Here is a 19,991-nt window from a genome sequence, read left to right on the forward strand (position 1 = left end):
CCAGCGGGTGTCACTCTGTATAAGTCATTTATATTCGGCAATTTGAGAGAAGTACATCCCAACTCAGTTGTTCGTCTGGGCGTTGTTGTATTAAAAGTTTAAAAATAGAGTACCTATAATGGCTGTCGATGAAACACTACCTGGTCGGTTTGAGGTGACTCATTACGGGTGTTTTGCAAACAGGTGGATCCTCAGGATCGACCCGGATAAACGGAATATTTAATGACCTCCCTCCCCCCCCCCCCAGGTTATTGTTAATGTGTTTATGTAAGATATAAGTAAAGGAAAAACGTGATCCAGACTTCTTTTTTTTACGTTTAAAGGGACATTCCCGAGTTTCCTGCATTGTAAGATGTTTTCCGACCAATAAAATATTTCTACGATTAAACTTGCATATTAAATATATTTTCTTGTTTAGAATATAATAGTTTTCAGTTTAAAAATTGCTTTGTTTAACGACACCACTAGAACACATTCATTAAATAATCATCGGCTACAGAATGTCAAACCATTTATAATACTGATATATAGTTTTCATTTTAAAATGTTTTGTTTAACGACACCACTATAATGAATAATTAATTATTGGCTACTGGATGCTAAACACTAAATGATAATTTTGACATGTAGTCTTCAAAAGAAGCTCGATACAGTATATTTATAATCAGCCAGGGATCGGTTGTCCTTCCCCACAGAAATGGTAGCACATACCACAGCCTTTGATATACCAGTCGTATGGCACTGGTTGGGATGGGTAATCCCCTATAATGGGTCCACTTAGAGGGTTCGATCCTACGACCAAGCACCTCAGGCGAGCACCCCATGGACTGACCTAAACACCGCCCCATGAGGATGATGAGGTGAATGGTAAAGCCGCAGTAGGGCGAGACGTAGTCCAGTGGTAAAGCCGCAGTGTTTGTCTTTCAGACACAGGACTATAACATTGGATCTGGGGTGGGACGTAGGCCAGTGGTAAAGCCGCAGTGTTTGTCTTTCAGACACAGGACTATAACATTGGATCTGGGGTGGGACGTAGGCCAGTGGTAAAGCCGCAGTGTTTGTCTTTCAGATACAGGACTATAACATTGGATCTGGGGCGGGACGTAGGCCAGTCGTAAAGCCGCAGTGTTTGTCTTTCAGATACAGGACTATAACATTGGATCTGGGGTGGGACGTAGGCCAGTCGTAAAGCCGCAGTGTTTGTCTTTCAGATACAGGACTATAACATTGGATCTGGGGTGGGACGTAGGCCAGTCGTAAAGCCGCAGTGTTTGTCTTTCAGACACAGGACTATAACATTGGATCTGGGGTGGGACGTAGGCCAGTGGTAAAGCCGCAGTGTTTGTCTTTCAGAGACAGGACTATAACATTGGATCTGGGGTGGGACGTAGGCCAGTGGTAAAGCCGCAGTGTTTGTCTTTCAGACACAGGACTATAACATTGGATCTGGGGTGGGACGTAGGCCAGTGGTAAAGCCGCAGTGTTTGTCTTTCAGAGACAGGACTATAACATTGGATCTGGGGTGGGACGTAGGCCAGTGGTAAAGCCGCAGTGTTTGTCTTTCAGACACAGGACTATAACATTGGATCTGGGGTGGGACGTAGGCCAGTGGTAAAGCCGCAGTGTTTGTCTTTCAGAGACAGGACTATAACATTGGATCTGGGGTGGGACGTAGGCCAGTGGTAAAGCCGCAGTGTTTGTCTTTCAGAGACAGGACTATAACATTGGATCTGGGGTGGGACGTAGGCCAGTGGTAAAGCCGCAGTGTTTGTCTTTCAGACACAGGACTATAACATTGGATCTGGGGTGGGACGTAGGCCAGTGGTAAAGCCGCAGTGTTTGTCTTTCAGAGACAGGACTATAACATTGGATCTGGGGTGGGACGTAGGCCAGTGGTAAAGCCGCAGTGTTTGTCTTTCAGACACAGGACTATAACATTGGATCTGGGGTGGGACGTAGGCCAGTGGTAAAGCCGCAGTGTTTGTCTTTCAGAGACAGGACTATAACATTGGATCTGGGGTGGGACGTAGGCCAGTCGTAAAGCCGCAGTGTTTGTCTTTCAGACACAGGACTATAACATTGGATCTGGGGTGGGACGTAGGCCAGTGGTAAAGCCGCAGTGTTTGTCTTTCAGACACAGGACTATAACATTGGATCTGGGGTGGGACGTAGGCCAGTGGTAAAGCCGCAGTGTTTGTCTTTCAGACACAGGACTATAACATTGGATCTGGGGCGGGACGTAGGCCAGTCGTAAAGCCGCAGTGTTTGTCTTTCAGATACAGGACTATAACATTGGATCTGGGGTGGGACGTAGGCCAGTCGTAAAGCCGCAGTGTTTGTCTTTCAGACACAGGACTATAACATTGGATCTGGGGCGGGACGTAGGCCAGTGGTAAAGCCGCAGTGTTTGTCTTTCAGATACAGGACTATAACATTGGATCTGGGGCGGGACGTAGGCCAGCGATACATCGCTCGCTTGATGCGTGGTCGGGGTGGAATTGATCCCTGTGAGTGTGCCCACTGGGCTATTTCTCATCACAACCACTTCACCACGACTGGTATGCCGAAGGCTGTGGTATGTTCTGTCCTGTCTGTGGAATGGTGCCTATAAAAGATCCCTTGCTACTAATAGAAAAACAAAAATGTCAAAATGACCAAACGTTTGACATCCGATATCCGATGATTAATACATTGTAAATCAATGTACTTTAGTAGTGGTGTTGTTATTCAAAACAAACTTCTTTTTTGTTAGCCCAATGCTGTACTTACTCTGGGTTTCAAGACGGTACAGGAATTTAAAAAATGACTCCGATATCCTCTGATATGAGACGAACTCGGTCTTTATTTCTTCGACAGGTCTACTTGGGACGTACAGTTACTCTACTATTATCACGCGATCATCAGAATCGGCACACCATGTTCTTTAATAATGGTGTCGGAAACAAGTTTAAACATTATATACTATTGGCGTGTTCAGGAGCGCGAGCGTTCGCAAACATATTCACGTAAAGGTGCTATATATCAAACTTTCATAATGGCGGATTTCCGCCAATATTATTTATTAAGTTTCGCTTTAAAATGTAAACATTTCAGCAATATTCCCATATAAAGTTACAACCAAATAATTATTTTACTAGTAGAAAACAGAAGATAATATTTTGTGGATGACCTTTGGGTTTGGTAACGCTCAGTAAAAGGCGAACACTTCATAACGCGAAGCCAAGCTATATTGCTGGCAAGTTTGCGGTTTTTCAAACATATCTCATTTTGACGGCCCTATCTGTTTGCCGACAGAAACCATAACAAGAGATGACAAGACTTGATAAGACAAGAATCTTGTCGTAATGAACGCGACTGGCCACACGGCGCACAGTTTCACTATTCCCGAGTTATGTAAAGAGTATGGTAGGATCCATCATTGATATGGAATTATTTATGACAAATAAAGGAAGCAATAGCGAATGATGACACTTGTAACCATGATACATCACCTTTAAGTTTAACATCACTCTCCAGAAAATGCCTCGTATGTCATGATAGATAATAATTTTAGATATTGTTTACGTAACATTGCGTAAACCCTCCCGCATCCCCCCCACACACCCCCCCCCCAAAAAAAAAAAAAAACCCACACCCAACAACAACATCGTTCAATAGCGAGGAAAACAACAACACAAACCAAAAATAATATTATAAAAATTATTTAATATTCAAAATATGTTCTTCGAAATATGTACATTATAGTTTTAAACATTTGTAACATTTACAAAACTGTTTATTCTTGATTGTCGAACTGTAAATTATACTAGTACATGAGTCCCTTCGCCGCGGATCAAGTGGCTGGCGATGTCAGAAGCTGGGCCTATGATAGCCGTGCGTGGACCTTAAGTAGATGTATGGATAGGTATATGCATGGTGAATTTGATGAAATAATTTTCTTATCGCCAACGCGTGTACCGTTCGTAGTGTTGGTCACTTCAGTTACGTCTAGTTCAATTTCAAGTCTTTTATTTGCTTCTAGTTTGACCATGACTGATCATATATAAATATACAATAATACACATTAAAATTAATGATGGATGTGGTTTAATAAATAGAAGATGGATTCTACTCTTGCTGAGTGTTCATTAGATTGTCTGGACACGGACTACCACGTGACTGCGCTCTAGTCTCGATCAACAAACTCCTCCATTGCGTCAGAGTTACATCTGTCCGTATCGCAGAAACACCACATCTCCCCGCCAATCTCCTCACAACCTGACCGGGGAACTGGCTCGGACAGGTAATAGTTTCTCGAGCAACCGCGGAAGATATCTGAAGCAACAAAACATAACCACACATTAGTATTCCTCGCCTTTCGTTTTTGATATACAATTACATTAAAAAGCAGATGATAGTTTCTTTAGCAACCACAGGTGATATTTAGAAAATAATACGGTAAACATGACAGTTATCACGCCTTCCTTTATATCAATAAACATTCAGTAGAGCGGGATGTACCCGAATCATAGTCTCCCTACTTTAAACTGTCTTCATAGTAACTACGATTTTAAAACAGTTCATGTTAACCCATTTTTCCTCTTGTTATTTAACGAGGATATTAGTAGAATATTCCACTAATGCAAAACACAAACAGCACATCAACTTTAATAAATTCGATTCAACGAATATCGTCAACTTTCCTGGTGTCATTTACAAAACCTCTCCATTCTTTCATTTTATTTGAAAGAACTAAACATGCGAAATGTGTATCGTCTTTTAACTCAGCATGGAAATATCCGCATTTGCACGTAGCTTAAATTATGTATTATGGTAAACGAGTATACAAAAAGAGGCGTTTACGTGTCCTGGACGAAAGAGCCGACACCTGCGTCCAGAACAGGCGTGCGCTACAACAGCTTCCTCTGAATGTGCACGTACAACCCTATGACCTGACCTGACCTGACCTGACCTAACCTGACCTGTCGTAACTCACACTGCTTGAAGCTTTAAAGGTGCTATGTCAAAGTTGCAATAATGGCGGTTCCCGCCAAAAATATGTATTAACGTTTGCTTGGAAACATACAACTTACACCTTCAGCTATATGCCTATTAAAATACAACTAAATAATTCCATATATTAGTAGAAATATTTTTATTTTAGAGCGGAATATTCAGTGTGACATGCATTAACTAGTGACGTCACTGTTTTATACATACACATTCAACACAGACAAAAAACACCGAAGATGGTGGCCATGCTATATTTATCCATACATTATTCGGGGATCCCCTCTTTTTAAAATTATTATTCTAGAGTTAATTATGTAAATATTATGCATGGGATCAATTCATTTGTAGACATAACCCCTTTAAGATCAAAATTTAAATTGTAAAAACACATTTACCTCCCTTGTTCCATTGGCTGCTTTTCGACACACACGGCCCGTCACATATTGAGGTGGAGAGCGCCCACGTCTTCAGCTTGCCGCTAACTGGGCAGTACTCATTCTGGTACGAGGGGTAGTAGCCACTGTTACACTCGTAGCACTGGATGGGACCCTCAAACGGGCTGATGGACTCATTCTCTAAAATGTAAACAGTAGATTTGAAATGTTGTACACCTGTTATAGACATAACTCTCTGACGAAGTCGGAGGCTGTGCTTACGACAGACGTGCTTGAACAGTTCTCTGATGGAAGCATGCCAAAAATTACCCACACTCACAATGAAAGAAAAAATATTGCAGCATTAAAAAAATTATTTTTTGTGCCAGAGAGAGTCCAACGAAAACGAACGAAAAGTGTGACAAAAATAGAAAACCCCATCCATATCACAATAACTTTTGCCTTTTAGTAACGCTGAACAAAGTTCCTGGAAATGCCATTCCAGATTTGATGCGTGGTTCGGATCCATGTGTTTTGGCGAGGGGTTGTCACGGGTGGTCGGCCGCTACTAAAAGACAAAAGTTATTGTGACATGGATTGTTTGGAGTAATAAATTTGTTAATGGATTTATGGATGTAAACCAGAGAAAATGTGCACGAAACAGCTCGAAGAAATGCAACCAAGCAGTTGTTGCATGCTTTGTGCAAGAATCATGGAATATTTCGGAGAAATCCTGTCCAGTGTTCACCATAAAAGGCCACACATTCAGCTGCAAATCATTACCACTCTGTGCAGCCTTCAGAAGTCCAGAAGTCAGAAAAATATCATTAGTGAACTGTTTGATGCAATTTCGTCATGCCACGCCTCAGTGAAAATGACTGATGGCGAGTCATAGGGATGCGTGAATCTGACACCTCGCAGCATGACGTCGCACGTCAATTCAACGTCCACAGAAACACCATATGGCACTTGTGGCAACGGTATCAACAAAGCAACCAGGTCAGGGACCATCCCCGTAGCGGCCGACCACCCGTGACAACCCCTCACCAAGACACATGGATAAACTCCGGCTGATCCTTCTTCAGATCTGGAATGGCATTCCCAGGAACTTTCTCCAGCGTTTAGTGGCCTCAATGAGACGACTGTGCCAGGCCTGTACCAATGCTCAAGGTGGACACACTCGCTACTAACTGTGTGAACTTCGCTCTAGTGATGTGGCTCATTTGCATACGGCAGGTGCGCCCTTTTCATGGACTATTGCTCTTTTGCATACCTTCTGACATTTCTCTTTCCATGGTATAACGTTTCATACACGGCAGTAAAAACTTATCATCAATTATGTATGTATTTTGTGTGTCACAATAACTTTTGCCTTTTATTATATATAATGTGCTATCCTGTCTATGGGATGGTGCATATAAACGATACCTTCCTACTAATGCATTTTTTTAGCAGGTTTTCTCTCTGAGACTATATTTCAGAATTTCAATGTGCTCTAGTAGTGTCGTTAAACAAAACAAACTTTAACGTACCTGTTTCAGACACGTTTGTCGTGGCTGCAGTGATCGGTTCTGGTGTTGTTTCTACGTATGAACACTCAGTCGTTGTACCATTCGTTGACGTCGTGACAGCAGTCTGTGTTTTAAGGTTGGTCGTGGTAGCGGTAGTTGTCTGTGTTGTGAGGTTAGTCGTGGCAGCGGTAGTTGTCTGTGTTGTGAGGTTGGTCGTGGCAGCGGTAGTTGTCTGTGTTGTGAGTTTAGCCGTGGTAGCGGTAGTTGTCTGTGTTGTGAGGTTGGTCGTGGCCGTCGTGGCTGACGTACCACAGGCTGCTGACTGCGCCAGGTCTATGTAGGTCGCTAGAATCTGTCCGGCTCGCGGGGGGCACAGCTCGTTTATCTTGGTCAGAAGACAACTCTTGTAGGACTCCTGTTGGCTGCATCACAAAGTATACAGTCACACACAACAGTTCATGCTAGGATAGAGAAAGACAATTCGTCCTTCTATCCATCTGCCCAGTGCCCACCAGTGTCCATCCATCCATCCATTAATCCGTGCATCCGTGCATCCAAGCATCCATCCATCCATCCATCCATGCATGCATCCATCCATGCATCCATTCATCCATCTATCCATCCAGTCATTCATTCATCCATCCATCCAGTCATTCATTCATCCATCTATCCATCCAGTCATTCATTCATCCATCCATCCATTCATTCATCCATCTATCCATCCAGTCATTCATTCACCAACCCAAAATTAATTGATGTCCATTGACCAATCATTCCTTCCTACTATTCATTAAATTATCCATCCATCCGTGCATCCTTCCACCCATCCATCATCCATCAGTGCATCCTTCCACCCATCCATCATCCATCCATCATCCATCCATTCATCAATCAGTCCATTTATTCCAGCGCTGTGAACATGTGAGCAGAAGAAACCAAATGCCTATGCCATTATATAATATGTATACTGTACGATAAAATGTAAGCAATGTGTGATTCCTAGTAGTGAACAATATGCCTTAGTGTTTATAAAATGTAAGCAATGTGTGATTCCTAGTAGTGAACAATATGCCTTAGTGTTTATAAAATGTAAGCAATGTGTGATTCCTAGTAGTGAACAATATTCCTTAGTGTTTATAAAATGTAAGCAATGTGTGATTGCTAGTAGTGAACAATATGCCTTAGTGTTTATAAATGAGTGACACTTTCATAACATTAAATAATGAACTGCCCCCCGTGTATCACGATGTGGGGATGGGGTCGGTGGCGGGATTTAGCTCAGTCGGTTCACTGCTCGCCTGAGGATCGAACCACCTCGGTGGATCCATTCAACTGATAGCTGTTTTTTTTCTCGTTCCATCCAGTGTACCACAACTGGTCAAAGGCCATGGTATGTGCTTTCTTTTTTGTGGGAAAGTGCATATAAAAGATCCTACTAATTGAAAAATGTAGCGGGTTTTCTGTGATGACTACGTGTCAGAATTACCAAATGTTTGACATCCAACAGCCGATGATTAATAAGTTAATGTGCTCTAGTGGTGTCGTTAAAACAAAACAATCTGTAAATCTCAGTTGTGTTCACTTACAGGCAGCTGTCTTGGTTCAGAATATAACCTTCCTCCATCTGTTGGTTGCAGATCGCGAACTGGTCTTTCACCGCTGGCAATGTCCAGCAATCAGTATGGTCGTTAATATCTGTGACGAAAATAAACACACCACATTGGGTTATCTTAAAAAAAGTTTATCTGTCTTGATAAAATATCAACAGTGGACAACTCTTTTAAGTTTGATGTAATATTTCAACAACAACAACAACAACAACAACAACAATATCGCGCAGTCTTTGTATCTGTATGTGTGTTTTTGTATCGTTGAGTTGTAAAGCTGTAAGTAAATAAAGAATTGATTACGACAATGAGAACGTGTATTTCTAACAGTAATAAGAGTCATACTTACAATAATCAATACAATAATCAGTAATCATACCAAAGTTAATGTGATGAATTCATGTGCACAATGTGTGCTTTTAATAGAACTTTTAGTTAATTTATTATACCAAATTCAATAATATTCATTATAGATATAAATCAAATAATTATTAACACAATCTGAGGAAACATTTTCAAACTTCAAAGTTATATTATTTTTAAACTTGGAAATTCGATGCATCTCCAGTGTACTATGTTTCTGTTTATCCCCTACTCCTACCCCAATAACACACTGTGTTACAGATACTACGTGTGAGGCGAATTGTGTTTACATGTCTCCATGACGACATATTTACTCACCGTGGTATACCTCGAGACAGACGAAGGAGAATGTCTGCATGAGCGAGTCGTGAACCGCCATGCTGGTGTCGGGGCAGGCCATGTACCACGGTGTCAGACACTCTCGGTACAGGAAAAACTCGCTGAATCATAGCAACATAATTATATATCATAAATATTACACTACACAACACCTTCAATCTCGTGAAAGTCTGCTTGTATCTTTGTCTTCAATTCTTCCCCATCCCCTTCTATCTTCCCCCCTCCCTCCCTCCATCTATCGATCTATCTATCTCTTTATCTGTCTATCTATCTGCCTGTCTATCAAGCCATCTATCTGTATGTATGTCTGTCTGTCTGTCTGTCTGTCTGTCTTTCTCTGCCTATGTGTGTGTCTTTGTTTTTGCTTTCTCTCTCTCCTTCCCTCTCATCCACTCTCTCTGTTTGTGTGTGTTTCTCCATATCTTTGTCTGTCTATCTGTCTATTTATCTAATCAAATCTCTCTCGATTTATATCAATGAGTCGATATGTCACACCAATCAAACAGCAAAAAGGTAAATGTAATCTAATAAACTATTATATTTTCTTGACACCGCTAGATTAGGAGACAATATTCGGAAAAAATAATTCATATATTTAATATTATTAATAATACTTTTTAATACTATAAAAATATACTAGTAAAATATAAAATATGTATGTGACTGATACATTATTATGACAATGAAATAAGACAGATACGTACGGACATATAGATGTGACGTCAGAGAAAACGAAGTTACCCGAAGATGTGTTCACACTAATCTCAAACAGTTTATCTTTCAGAATCGTAAGGCAGGCTCCATCACATTTCGAAATATCTGTCAAAACAAAATACACAAGTAAAACATTTTTTAAAAACAAACTACATTTATTTGTCCTGATTTCTGCACAAAAAAAAACTATATATATATATATTTGCAGAAAGAACACAATTTTAGTAAACAGTATTGATAAATTATGATAAAACGTCAAATTATTTATGTCCAGCTTTGTACAGAGATGTAAAGACATTCATTTTTAACACTGGCATGATAAAATTAACTCTTCTCATTTTTTAAAGACATGTTCTTCTTATAAATCTCTTTTAGAAACAGAAAAGTATATATTATATTTGTCACAATACAAAGATCTCTTGAGAATTGTTTCTAAATTTAGGTGTTTGTCACATAAATTAAAAGTACAGAAAAGCAGATATAATCCAGTAATAGAAAGAAATGAAACTATCTGTTTAAAGTGTAATCTCAATCAAGTGGAAGATGAATATCATTTTCTTTTAGTATGTCCATATTATGCTTTGAGCAGGAAATATTTCATATCAGAATACTTTATAGTAAATCCTACAAGAGACAACATTAATCTATTGATTTCCACCCAAAATATAAAGTGTATTAAAGGAAAAGCCTTGTTTTTAAAAAGAAATCTGCCAGTTTAAATTGATTATACATGTATTGTAAATTTGTACAAGCGTAGCGCACAATTAATTTGTTTTTAAAAGTAGTTATCTTGGTCATGTGGCCTCAATAACTGAATAAATATCGTCTTGTCTTGTCTTGTCTTGATAAAACGTTGCTAGACAAAATGTTCCGTAACATCTATTATATAAAATTATCAAATATTACATGTGACTACATGTATTAAAATGTATAAGAAATCACATAATGTAGTTCGGGTATGATAAACCTCTACAAAATTACGAGTTTAACCTTTCGCTAGCCACTATAACTATACCAAATGAGAGGCTGTGTAAAGCTGTTTTCTAACTCTTCAGTAGTCATTAGAGACCATAACGTGTATCTGCGAGTATACCTTCTGTTTGCACTAAATACCAGAAACTGAATGACCAGGAAAAGCCTGCTACCTATTGGTGCTGTAGATCCCGGGGTCGTCGTTGGTGAGACTGGTTTCGCAGGAACCGGAAGCTTTACTTCGTCACAGCGGAACAGCTGGTAGACTGGTGATAGGACGTGGTTTAGTAACTCTGTTATATCAGGTTGTATGGGTGCAGAACATTCTTGGCCCACGGTATTCAATATACACAACTGATATTTAGTCAGCATACTGCAAACAGTCATTAAATGATGAATATATACATCGCAGAGAGTCAAAATACTTATTAAGAAAGTATTACCAAGATGGATGCCAAGAAGTGTACCTGATAGTTGTCCTTTAATCCTATTACAAGACATAATGTCAGCAAAACAGTTAATATCCGTAACTTTCCTCAATGTTAAACAACTCATAAATAGACTTGTGTCACCAACTATACATAAATTATATCATGTACTATAGTACCAACCGTTAAGGGTTGTTTTTGTTGTTGATGATGCGTTTCTGGAAGCGGCGATAGTGGAGATTATTAGTCTTTTTAGTTAATTAAAATGTAGAACAAACATAATAAAGAATTGCTTATATTGTAGTGCTAATAATACATTCTACATCTTTGCAGTTTGCAGTAAGAGTTTGTCTACAAACGAACGTCATATACATATACAAATTTGAGTTTGTTAAAAAAAACTACCCAAAACCTACACTCCCTCCTAAAACAACAACAACAAAAAACAAAAACAAAAACAAACAAACAAGGCGAATAAAAAATTACACTTTTAAAAATGTTGAGAAGGGAACATTCTCATCTACTTCTTGTAATAGTCTGTGTAGAGTTTGTTTTGTTTAACGACACCACTAGAACACATTGATTAATTCATCATGGGCTATGTCAAACGTTTGTTAATTGTGACACGCAGTCATCAGAGGAAACTCGCTACATTTTTACTAATGCAGCAAGGGATCTTTTATATGTACCTTTGCAAAGACAGGACAGCACATACCACGGCCTTTGTCCAATTGGGGTGGAACGAGAAAAAACCCTAATCAGTTCAATGGATCCACCGAGGTGGTTCGATCCTGCGACGCAAGCACCTCAAACGAACACTCAACCGACTGAGGTAAATCCCGCCCCTATGTGTAGAGAGAAGTTCGGTTATAGTCCGACGGGGAGCGCGATGTTTGGAATCTCTCAGACAGAATTAACGGAAACAAGTCTACAAATTGATGTTTGAACGATACCTGCACGCGTTCACTGGACCTCTGGCATCTTCTTGTAACCTAGCGGTGCAGTCCTGTACAGACGAGACTACTTCCGACTTGCTAATACAGTCGAGACTGGCAAACATATCTACAAGAAAATGGTGATAGTGAAATATATTGTTGATTAGCCCGAGTAGGCTACTCTGACGGTAAGGGAGCTAGACGAACATTGGACAGTTTACCGCCGCAGTACTTAGATAGTTTTAACAAGTGTCCAAATGTCCGTCTAGCTCTCTTACCGTCAGAGCACTAAGATAGTTTTAACAAGTGTCCAAATGTCCGTCTAGCTCTCTTACCGTCAGAGTACTAAGATAGTTTTAACAAGTGTCCAAATGTCCGTCTAGCTCTCTTACCGTCAGAGCACTAAGATAGTTTTAACATGTGTCCAAATGTCCGTTTAGCTCTCTTACCGTCAGAGCACTAAGATAGTTTTAACAACTGTCCAAATGTCCGTCTAGCTCTCTTACCGTCAGAGCACTAAGATAGTTTTAACAACTGTCCAAATGTCCGTCTAGCTCTCTTACCGTCAGAGTACTAAGATAGTTTTAACAAGTGTCCAAATGTCCGTCTAGCTCTTACCGTCAGAGTACTAAGATAGTTTTAACAAGTGTCCAAATGTCCGTCTAGCTCTCTTACCGTCAGAACACTAAGATAGTTTTAACAACTGTCCAAATGTCCGTCTAGCTCTCTTACCGTCAGAGTACTTAGTTTTAACAACTGTCCAAATGTCCGTCTAGCTCTCTTACCGTCAGAGTACTTAGATGGTTTTAACAACTGTCCAAATGTCCGCCTAGCTCTCTTACCGTCAGAGCACTAACATGGTTTTAACAACTGTCCAAATGTCCGCCTAGCTCTCTTACCGTCAGAGTACTAAGATTGTTTTAACAACTGTCCAAATGTCCGTCTAGCTCTCTTACCGTCAGAGTACTAAGATGGTTTTAACAACTGTCCAAATGTCCGTCTAAATGTCTGTCTAGCTCTCTTACCGTCAGAGTACTAAGATAGTTTTAACGACTGTCCAAATGTCCGCCTAGCTCTCTTACCGTCAGAGTACTAAGATAGTTTTAACGACTGTCCAAATGTCCGCCTAGCTCTCTTACCGTCAGAGCACTAAGATAGTTTTAACGACTGTCCAAATGTCCGCCTAGCTCTCTTACCGTCAGAGTACTAAGATAGTTTTAACGACTGTCCAAATGTCCGCCTAGCTCTCTTACCGTCAGAGTACTAAGATAGTTTTAACGACTGTCCAAATGTCCGCCTAGCTCTCTTACCGTCAGAGCACTAAGATAGTTTTAACGACTGTCCAAATGTCCGCCTAGCTCTCTTACCGTCAGAGCACTAAGATAGTTTTAACGACTGTCCAAATGTCCGCCTAGCTCTCTTACCGTCAGAGCACTAAGATAGTTTTAACGACTGTCCAAATGTCCGCCTAGCTCTCTTACCGTCAGAGCACTAAGATAGTTTTAACGACTGTCCAAATGTCCGCCTAGCTCTCTTACCGTTAGAGCACTAAGATAGTTTTAACGACTGTCCAAATGTCCGCCTAGCTCTCTTACCGTCACAGCACTAAGATAGTTCTAACGACTGTCCAAATGTCCGCCTAGCTCTCTTACCGTCACAGCACTAAGATAGTTCTAACGACTGTCCAAATGTCCGTCTAGCTCTCTTACCGTCAGAGCACTAAGATAGTTCTAACGACTGTCCAAATGTCCGTCTAGCTCTCTTACCGTCACAGCACTAAGATAGTTCTAACAAGTGTCCAAATGTCCGTCTAGCTCTCTTACCGTCACAGCATGTCCGTCTAGCTCTCTTACCGTCACAGCACTAAGATAGTTCTAACGACTGTCCAAATGTCCGTCTAGCTCTCTTACCGTCACAGCACTAAGATAGTTCTAACGACTGTCCAAATGTCCGTCTAGCTCTCTTACCGTCACAGCACTAAGATAGTTCTAACGACTGTCCAAATGTCCGTCTAGCTCTCTTACCGTCAGAGCACTAAGATAGTTCTAACGACTGTCCAAATGTCCGTCTAGCTCTCTTACCGTCAGAGCACTAAGATAGTTTTAACGACTGTCCAAATGTCCGTCTAGCTCTCTTACCGTCAGAGCACTAAGATAGTTTTAACGACTGTCCAAATGTCCGTCTAGCTCTCTTACCGTCACGGCACTAAGATAGTTTTAACGACTGTCCAAATGTCCGCCTAGCTCTCTTACCGTCAGAGCACTAAGATAGTTTTAACGACTGTCCAAATGTCCGCCTAGCTCTCTTACCGTCACGGCACTAAGATAGTTCTAACGACTGTCCAAATGTCCGCCTAGCTCTCTTACCGTCACAGCACTAAGATAGTTCTAACGACTGTCCAAATGTCCGTCTAGCTCTCTTACCGTCAGAGCACTAAGATAGTTTTAACGACTGTCCAAATGTCCGTCTAGCTCTCTTACCGTCACAGCACTAAGATAGTTCTAACGACTGTCCGAATGTCCGTCTAGCTCTCTTACCGTCAGAGCACTAAGATAGTTCTAACGACTGTCCAAATGTCCGTCTAGCTCTCTTACCGTCAGAGCACTAAGATAGTTCTAACGACTGTCCAAATGTCCGTCTAGCTCTCTTACCGTCAGAGCACTAAGATAGTTCTAACGACTGTCCAAATGTCCGTCTAGCTAATTACCGTCAGAGCACTAAGATAGTTCTAACAACTGTCCAAATGTCCGTCTAGCTCTCTTACCGTCAGAGCACTAAGATAGTTTTAACAACTGTCCAAATGTCCGTCTAGCTCTCTTACCGTCAGAGCACTAAGATAGTTTTAACAACTGTCCAAATGTCCGTCTAGCTCTCTTACCGTCAGAGCACTAAGATAGTTTTAACAACTGTCCAAATGTCCGTCTAGCTCTCTTACCGTCAGAGCACTAAGATAGTTTTAACAACTGTCCAAATGTCCGTCTAGCTCTCTTACCGTCAGAGCACTAAGATAGTTTTAACAACTGTCGAAATGTCCGTCTAGCTCTCTTACCGTCAGAGTACTAAGATAGTTTTAACAACTGTCGAAATGTTCGTCTAGCTCTCTTACCGTCAGAGTACTAAGATAGTTTTAAAAACTGTCCAAATGTCCGTCTAGCTCTCTTACCGTCAGAGTACTCGGGCTAACTGTTGATGTGCTGTACATAACCTTCAGTGGATATAAAAGCAACACCGTTTCGATTATTATTTGTCCAAAGGAGAAGACGATTGTAACTTGTTAATAAACTAAATTAAGCATCGCTATCAGTGTCCTGGTTATATTTGTGGATGGATGTAAACCAGCCATTATCTGACATTCGACTGAGAAAAGTAAAGGAATGTATGGGTAACAACATCTTAGCACGTTTTAAAACCACGGCTATTTGGTGTCTATCATAAGATTACACATGTATTTCGACATTTGGTCGAGAGTGAAAGAAAGAGAGGAAACCCGCTGGCTGCCACATAGCGATGTGATATACGCAGGACACAACATACCACGACCTTTAATAGATCAGTTGTGCGCCACGTTTTATGCCGATTATCTAAAATCAATATACACTTATAAAAATAACCAATTTTATTGATTTACCTTTATATAAACATAACAGCACGGGATGCATATATATATATATATATATATATATATATATATATATATATATATATATACTGGCAGTAATTGGAATTGTTTTTATTTGTCAATGATGCCATACTGACCAATATAATAGAGTTTTTGTATGCATTACCCTGCACTACTGTATTTGACGTTAAATGTTAAAAAGTTAAAAGTTTGTTTTGTTTCACGACACCACTAGAGCACAGTGATTAATTAATCATACAGCTATTGGATGTAAACATTTGGTAATTTTAATATATAGTCATCAGAGGAAACCCTTTTTTTCCTATTGCAGCAAGGGATCTTTTATATGCGCTTTTTCACACACAGGAAAGTACATACCACGGCCTTTGACCGGTTGTGATGCATTGGATGGAACGAGACAAAACCCAAAACAGTTCAATGGATCCACCGAGGTGGTTCGATCCTGCGACTCAAACACCTCAAGCGAACATTCAACCGACTGAGCTAAATCCCGCCCTTTAAATGTTAAACGATGAATACTGTAAACGTGAACATACTGGCGACATTCTGTGGACTACAGACGAACTGGAAGGCGTGCTGAACCATGTGGTGGGTGATTGAGAACGACGACGAGCAATTCCGGATCTTGAGCGTGGCACAAGGCACGTAACCGTCGCTGTACAGCCTGTGGAAAGGAGAGAGAGAAGCTTGCTGACTTAGTCTGAAATAATGCAAATCTGGGTTAAGCAGCCATCTGGCCAGACCACAATTAATTACGCTATACGTTTCTATATAGCGTTAGTGGCTGTAACATTTTTATTAATATCAGCAGGCCCATGGATTTTTGTATGTACCTTTGCCTGCCTAGGGGAAACATGCCCTGAAAAGGACAACCCCTGTTGTCCAGCTCTTTCTCCCAGGATATTGGTTTAAACAAACACACCCGCTAAACCTGGCCGTAGTACACCCATTTTACACAAAAAGCCCTACTTTTGCATGGGCCGGAATTACCACAAACAAATATTCAATGTTAACAAATTACACATGTTTACAAAGTACATGGTCTACCCTGTGAACGTCTGTCAAATAGTTGCCACTTCATAGCTGTCTGCCATGAAATAATCACAGTCAAACAGCAGACTACATGCGCGGACAAATTTCCGGACAACCAAATGGGAAGATAACTGTGTTCTGTGGCCACATGAGGAAATATCCAATATGGTCTCTGCTCATAGGCAAGTCAGGATAGGTCATAGGGTTTAACGTGCACATTCAGAGCAAGTTGTTGTTGCGCAGCTTTCGACCCATGCCGGCTCCTCCATCCAGGGCAGGAGCAACTCATAGGCGTACGGGCTCCACATTTTGTAGGGAAGCAGGCTGATGTTTGCCCGAATTAAACAAAAATGCCCGAATCCTGTATAATCCATTTATTCATATTAGCATTACTACCACACAGCTATGTAGCATTGCAAACGAGTCACTATGCATTTTTACATGGATTTCAACTAATATTGTAGGTATGATGAAGACAATACATGGTGAAAAGGTTTCAAGCCAGCTCATTTTGACCAAGTACATGGAATATCGCTTGCTGCAGCTCGGGGTGTGTGTGTGTGGGGGGGGGGGGGGGGGGGGGGGGGGTAGTCCCCCCTCCCACACCTCCGCCTCGTACGCTTATGTCTCTGCTGCTTGATACAGGTTAAATAACACTGTTAAATCACTTGGCCAATTAACAAGGAGTTGTTTTAAAGCAAGGAGCTGCTAAACGGAAATGGCAGCTTTAATACATATCACTGTAGTATCGACAAATTAGTTTTAGTCTTTCTTCTGTTATGACTACCACTGCAAACATCACTGTAAAATAAATATATAGCTGAACAGATGAAGTAGTAAAGATGACGTTCATGGGACATACATATGATTATTTCACACACCCAGACGAAAACACTGTATTATCTTATATTGTCCTGAAGATAAACCCACACCTTCCACGCTATACACTGTTAAAGACATGCTGTTACGGCACATAATCTAGTAATTGTTTTCACATTTAAATAATTAGTGTATACATTTAATTTGTCTCGAGAAGTATTGTCCACAGCCCGCTAGATAGTCGTCACACCCTACTTGTTATTCATATGTCGGCATATTTAATTCATTTATGGCTAAGTATCCAAAAATATCTGTGTGACCTACTCTTCAGTAAGTCAACTGCCTTTAATCAGTACAAAAGTTAGTTTGTTGTGTTTAACAACACCACTAGAGCACATCGATTTAATCATCGGCTATTGGATGTCAAACATTTGGTAATTCTGACAAATATTATCAAAACGGAAACTTTGCAAATTTTTTCTATTAGTAGCAAGGGGTATTTCATATGCGTCATCACACAGACAGGACAGCACATACCACGGCCTTTGATATACCATATGTGGTGCACTGGCTGGAACGAGAATTTATGCACAAGTCACTCAAGAACAGCGGTATCATACGCACATAGGATATATCTCATATTTCAGGTTTGGTCGAGCCTATAGTCAAATACAATTCTGCAAGTCATATAGTTACACTAATAAACCTGCTCTGTATGAGACTCACCTGCATATGTAAGGAATGAGCGATGCGTTGAAGGCAGATGATCCCGAGATAGTCGAGGCTGTTGAAACCACTTTATGTACTTCAGCCGAGAACTCCGCGAAACACGAGGTGGCGCCATTGTGGTCACACTGGTCTAAAATATGAAATAGGTTAGATTCCAACTCTTAAAACCGGTCTCAGAGGGGTAGTGTTTAAGTCATGTCATCGAATTTAAATGTGGTAGATACTGGGTTCGTATCCTGACATTGCCTCTTCACCCTTCCTGAGTAAATGATGTATAAGACCACTACACCTATTACCATTAATTCTTTGTCCTGGACAGACAGCCCAGATAGGTGAGATTCAATTAGTTATAAGACCACAACACCTACTACCATTAATTAGTTGTCCTGGACAGACAGCCCAGATAGGTGAGGTTCAATTAGACCACAACACCTTCTACTTCTAACCTACGACTGCTAACTAACTGGTCAGCCAGCCAAGTTAGCTGAGGTTCAATGAGGTGTAAGACAACTAAACCGTCTCCTTTCTCACTAACTATTTTTTTTGGTCCACACAGCCAAGATAGCCGACGTGTGTGCTAAAGCTAGCGTGTTTTAAGTTTAATTGGACAAAATAAGAATCTTATCTTGAAAATACAACACAATGATTGACCAGATAACCAGCAGGTCATTTTATGCTATAGTTGTAGCCAGACGAATCTCGGTGGTCACACTGATGTCAGATGGCCAGTAAGATTTACAGTTCACATTGGACCCGCTGTGTTATTTCAAACCCGACTAGAGTTGTAAGGATGTGACGTGTTATCCTATATGTTTGTCTGTATTTGAAGTATGTGTGTGTCTAAACCTTCTTTCCCACTGACCCCTCTTTCTCCCCCTCTTTCTCCCCCTCTCCCCCTCTCTCTTTCTCTACAGGTTTCTCAGACCTTTCTACCCAGTATCGTGCTCACTCGTTACTGTTGTCGCCGTACCTGACACCATATTTGGCGTTGTTGTCGCTGTATTTGGCGATGTTGTCAATGTAGTTGGCGTCGTCGTCGCTGTGGTTGGCGCTGTCGTCGCTGTCGTTGTCACTGTAGTTGTCAGTGTCATTGTCGCCATTGTTGTTTCCGTATTAGGTAATTTCGTGGTTTCTGGTTTTTTTGTGAGGGTGGGAGTAACGTCAGTGACCGAGCTGTCGCAGACGTTCTTGATGACGTCATCCTCCTCCAATGTCTGGAAGGCCACACCCAGGAAATGTATCACCCAGTTTCGTGTTTCCCATCCACACTGGCTGACAGCGGACACCATACACGCGGTGTAACTATTCCTGTAGCTAAACAAAATACCAATAAAGTAAAAACAAGATATTTGAGCAACATACATGTAATCATGCCAGAAAGTGAAATCGCATAAACTGTAAATATTTGTGACATGTGTTTAGTAGTGTCAGCCGGCGTCGGTGTTGTAGCTATCGGACTTACGGCTGGTAGATACTGAGTTCATACCCCGGTACCGGCTCCGACCCAGAGCGAGTTACACCGACGTCTCTCTCAGC

The 19,991-nt window shown here is 40.9% G+C and overlaps 1 protein-coding gene across 1 annotated transcript; it reads right to left on the minus strand.

Moving 5' to 3' along the window:
- Positions 1-3,711: 3,711 nt before the first annotated feature.
- On the minus strand, positions 3,712-19,744 carry LOC121382887 (serine-rich adhesin for platelets-like). Its single transcript, XM_041512565.1, has 11 exons — positions 19,426-19,744; positions 18,453-18,585; positions 16,412-16,539; positions 12,254-12,362; positions 11,046-11,245; positions 9,891-10,005; positions 9,166-9,287; positions 8,464-8,572; positions 6,899-7,299; positions 5,388-5,567; positions 3,712-4,314 (listed from the first exon to the last, which is right to left on the minus strand). The coding sequence occupies exons 1-11, from the start codon at positions 19,742-19,744 to the stop codon at positions 4,166-4,168; spliced, it is 1,965 nt and encodes a 654-aa protein (XP_041368499.1). The 3' UTR covers positions 3,712-4,165.
- Between the last annotated feature and the right edge of the window lie 247 nt (positions 19,745-19,991).

This window comes from Gigantopelta aegis, chromosome 10 (assembly GCF_016097555.1).
Source record: "Gigantopelta aegis isolate Gae_Host chromosome 10, Gae_host_genome, whole genome shotgun sequence".
NCBI lineage: Eukaryota > Metazoa > Mollusca > Gastropoda > Neomphalida > Peltospiridae > Gigantopelta > Gigantopelta aegis.

Coding starts and splice junctions, on each gene's coding strand:
- LOC121382887 (XM_041512565.1), bottom strand. CDS start 19,744: ATGGTGTCCGCTGTCAGCCAGTGTGGATGGGAAACACGAAACTGGGTG. Junction 12,363..16,411: donor TAGTCCACAGAATGTCGCCA/GTATGTTCACGT, acceptor ATTTTCTTGTAG/ATATGTTTGCCAGTCTCGAC. Junction 4,315..5,387: donor CAGCCAATGGAACAAGGGAG/GTAAATGTGTTT, acceptor TTGTTGCTTCAG/ATATCTTCCGCGGTTGCTCG.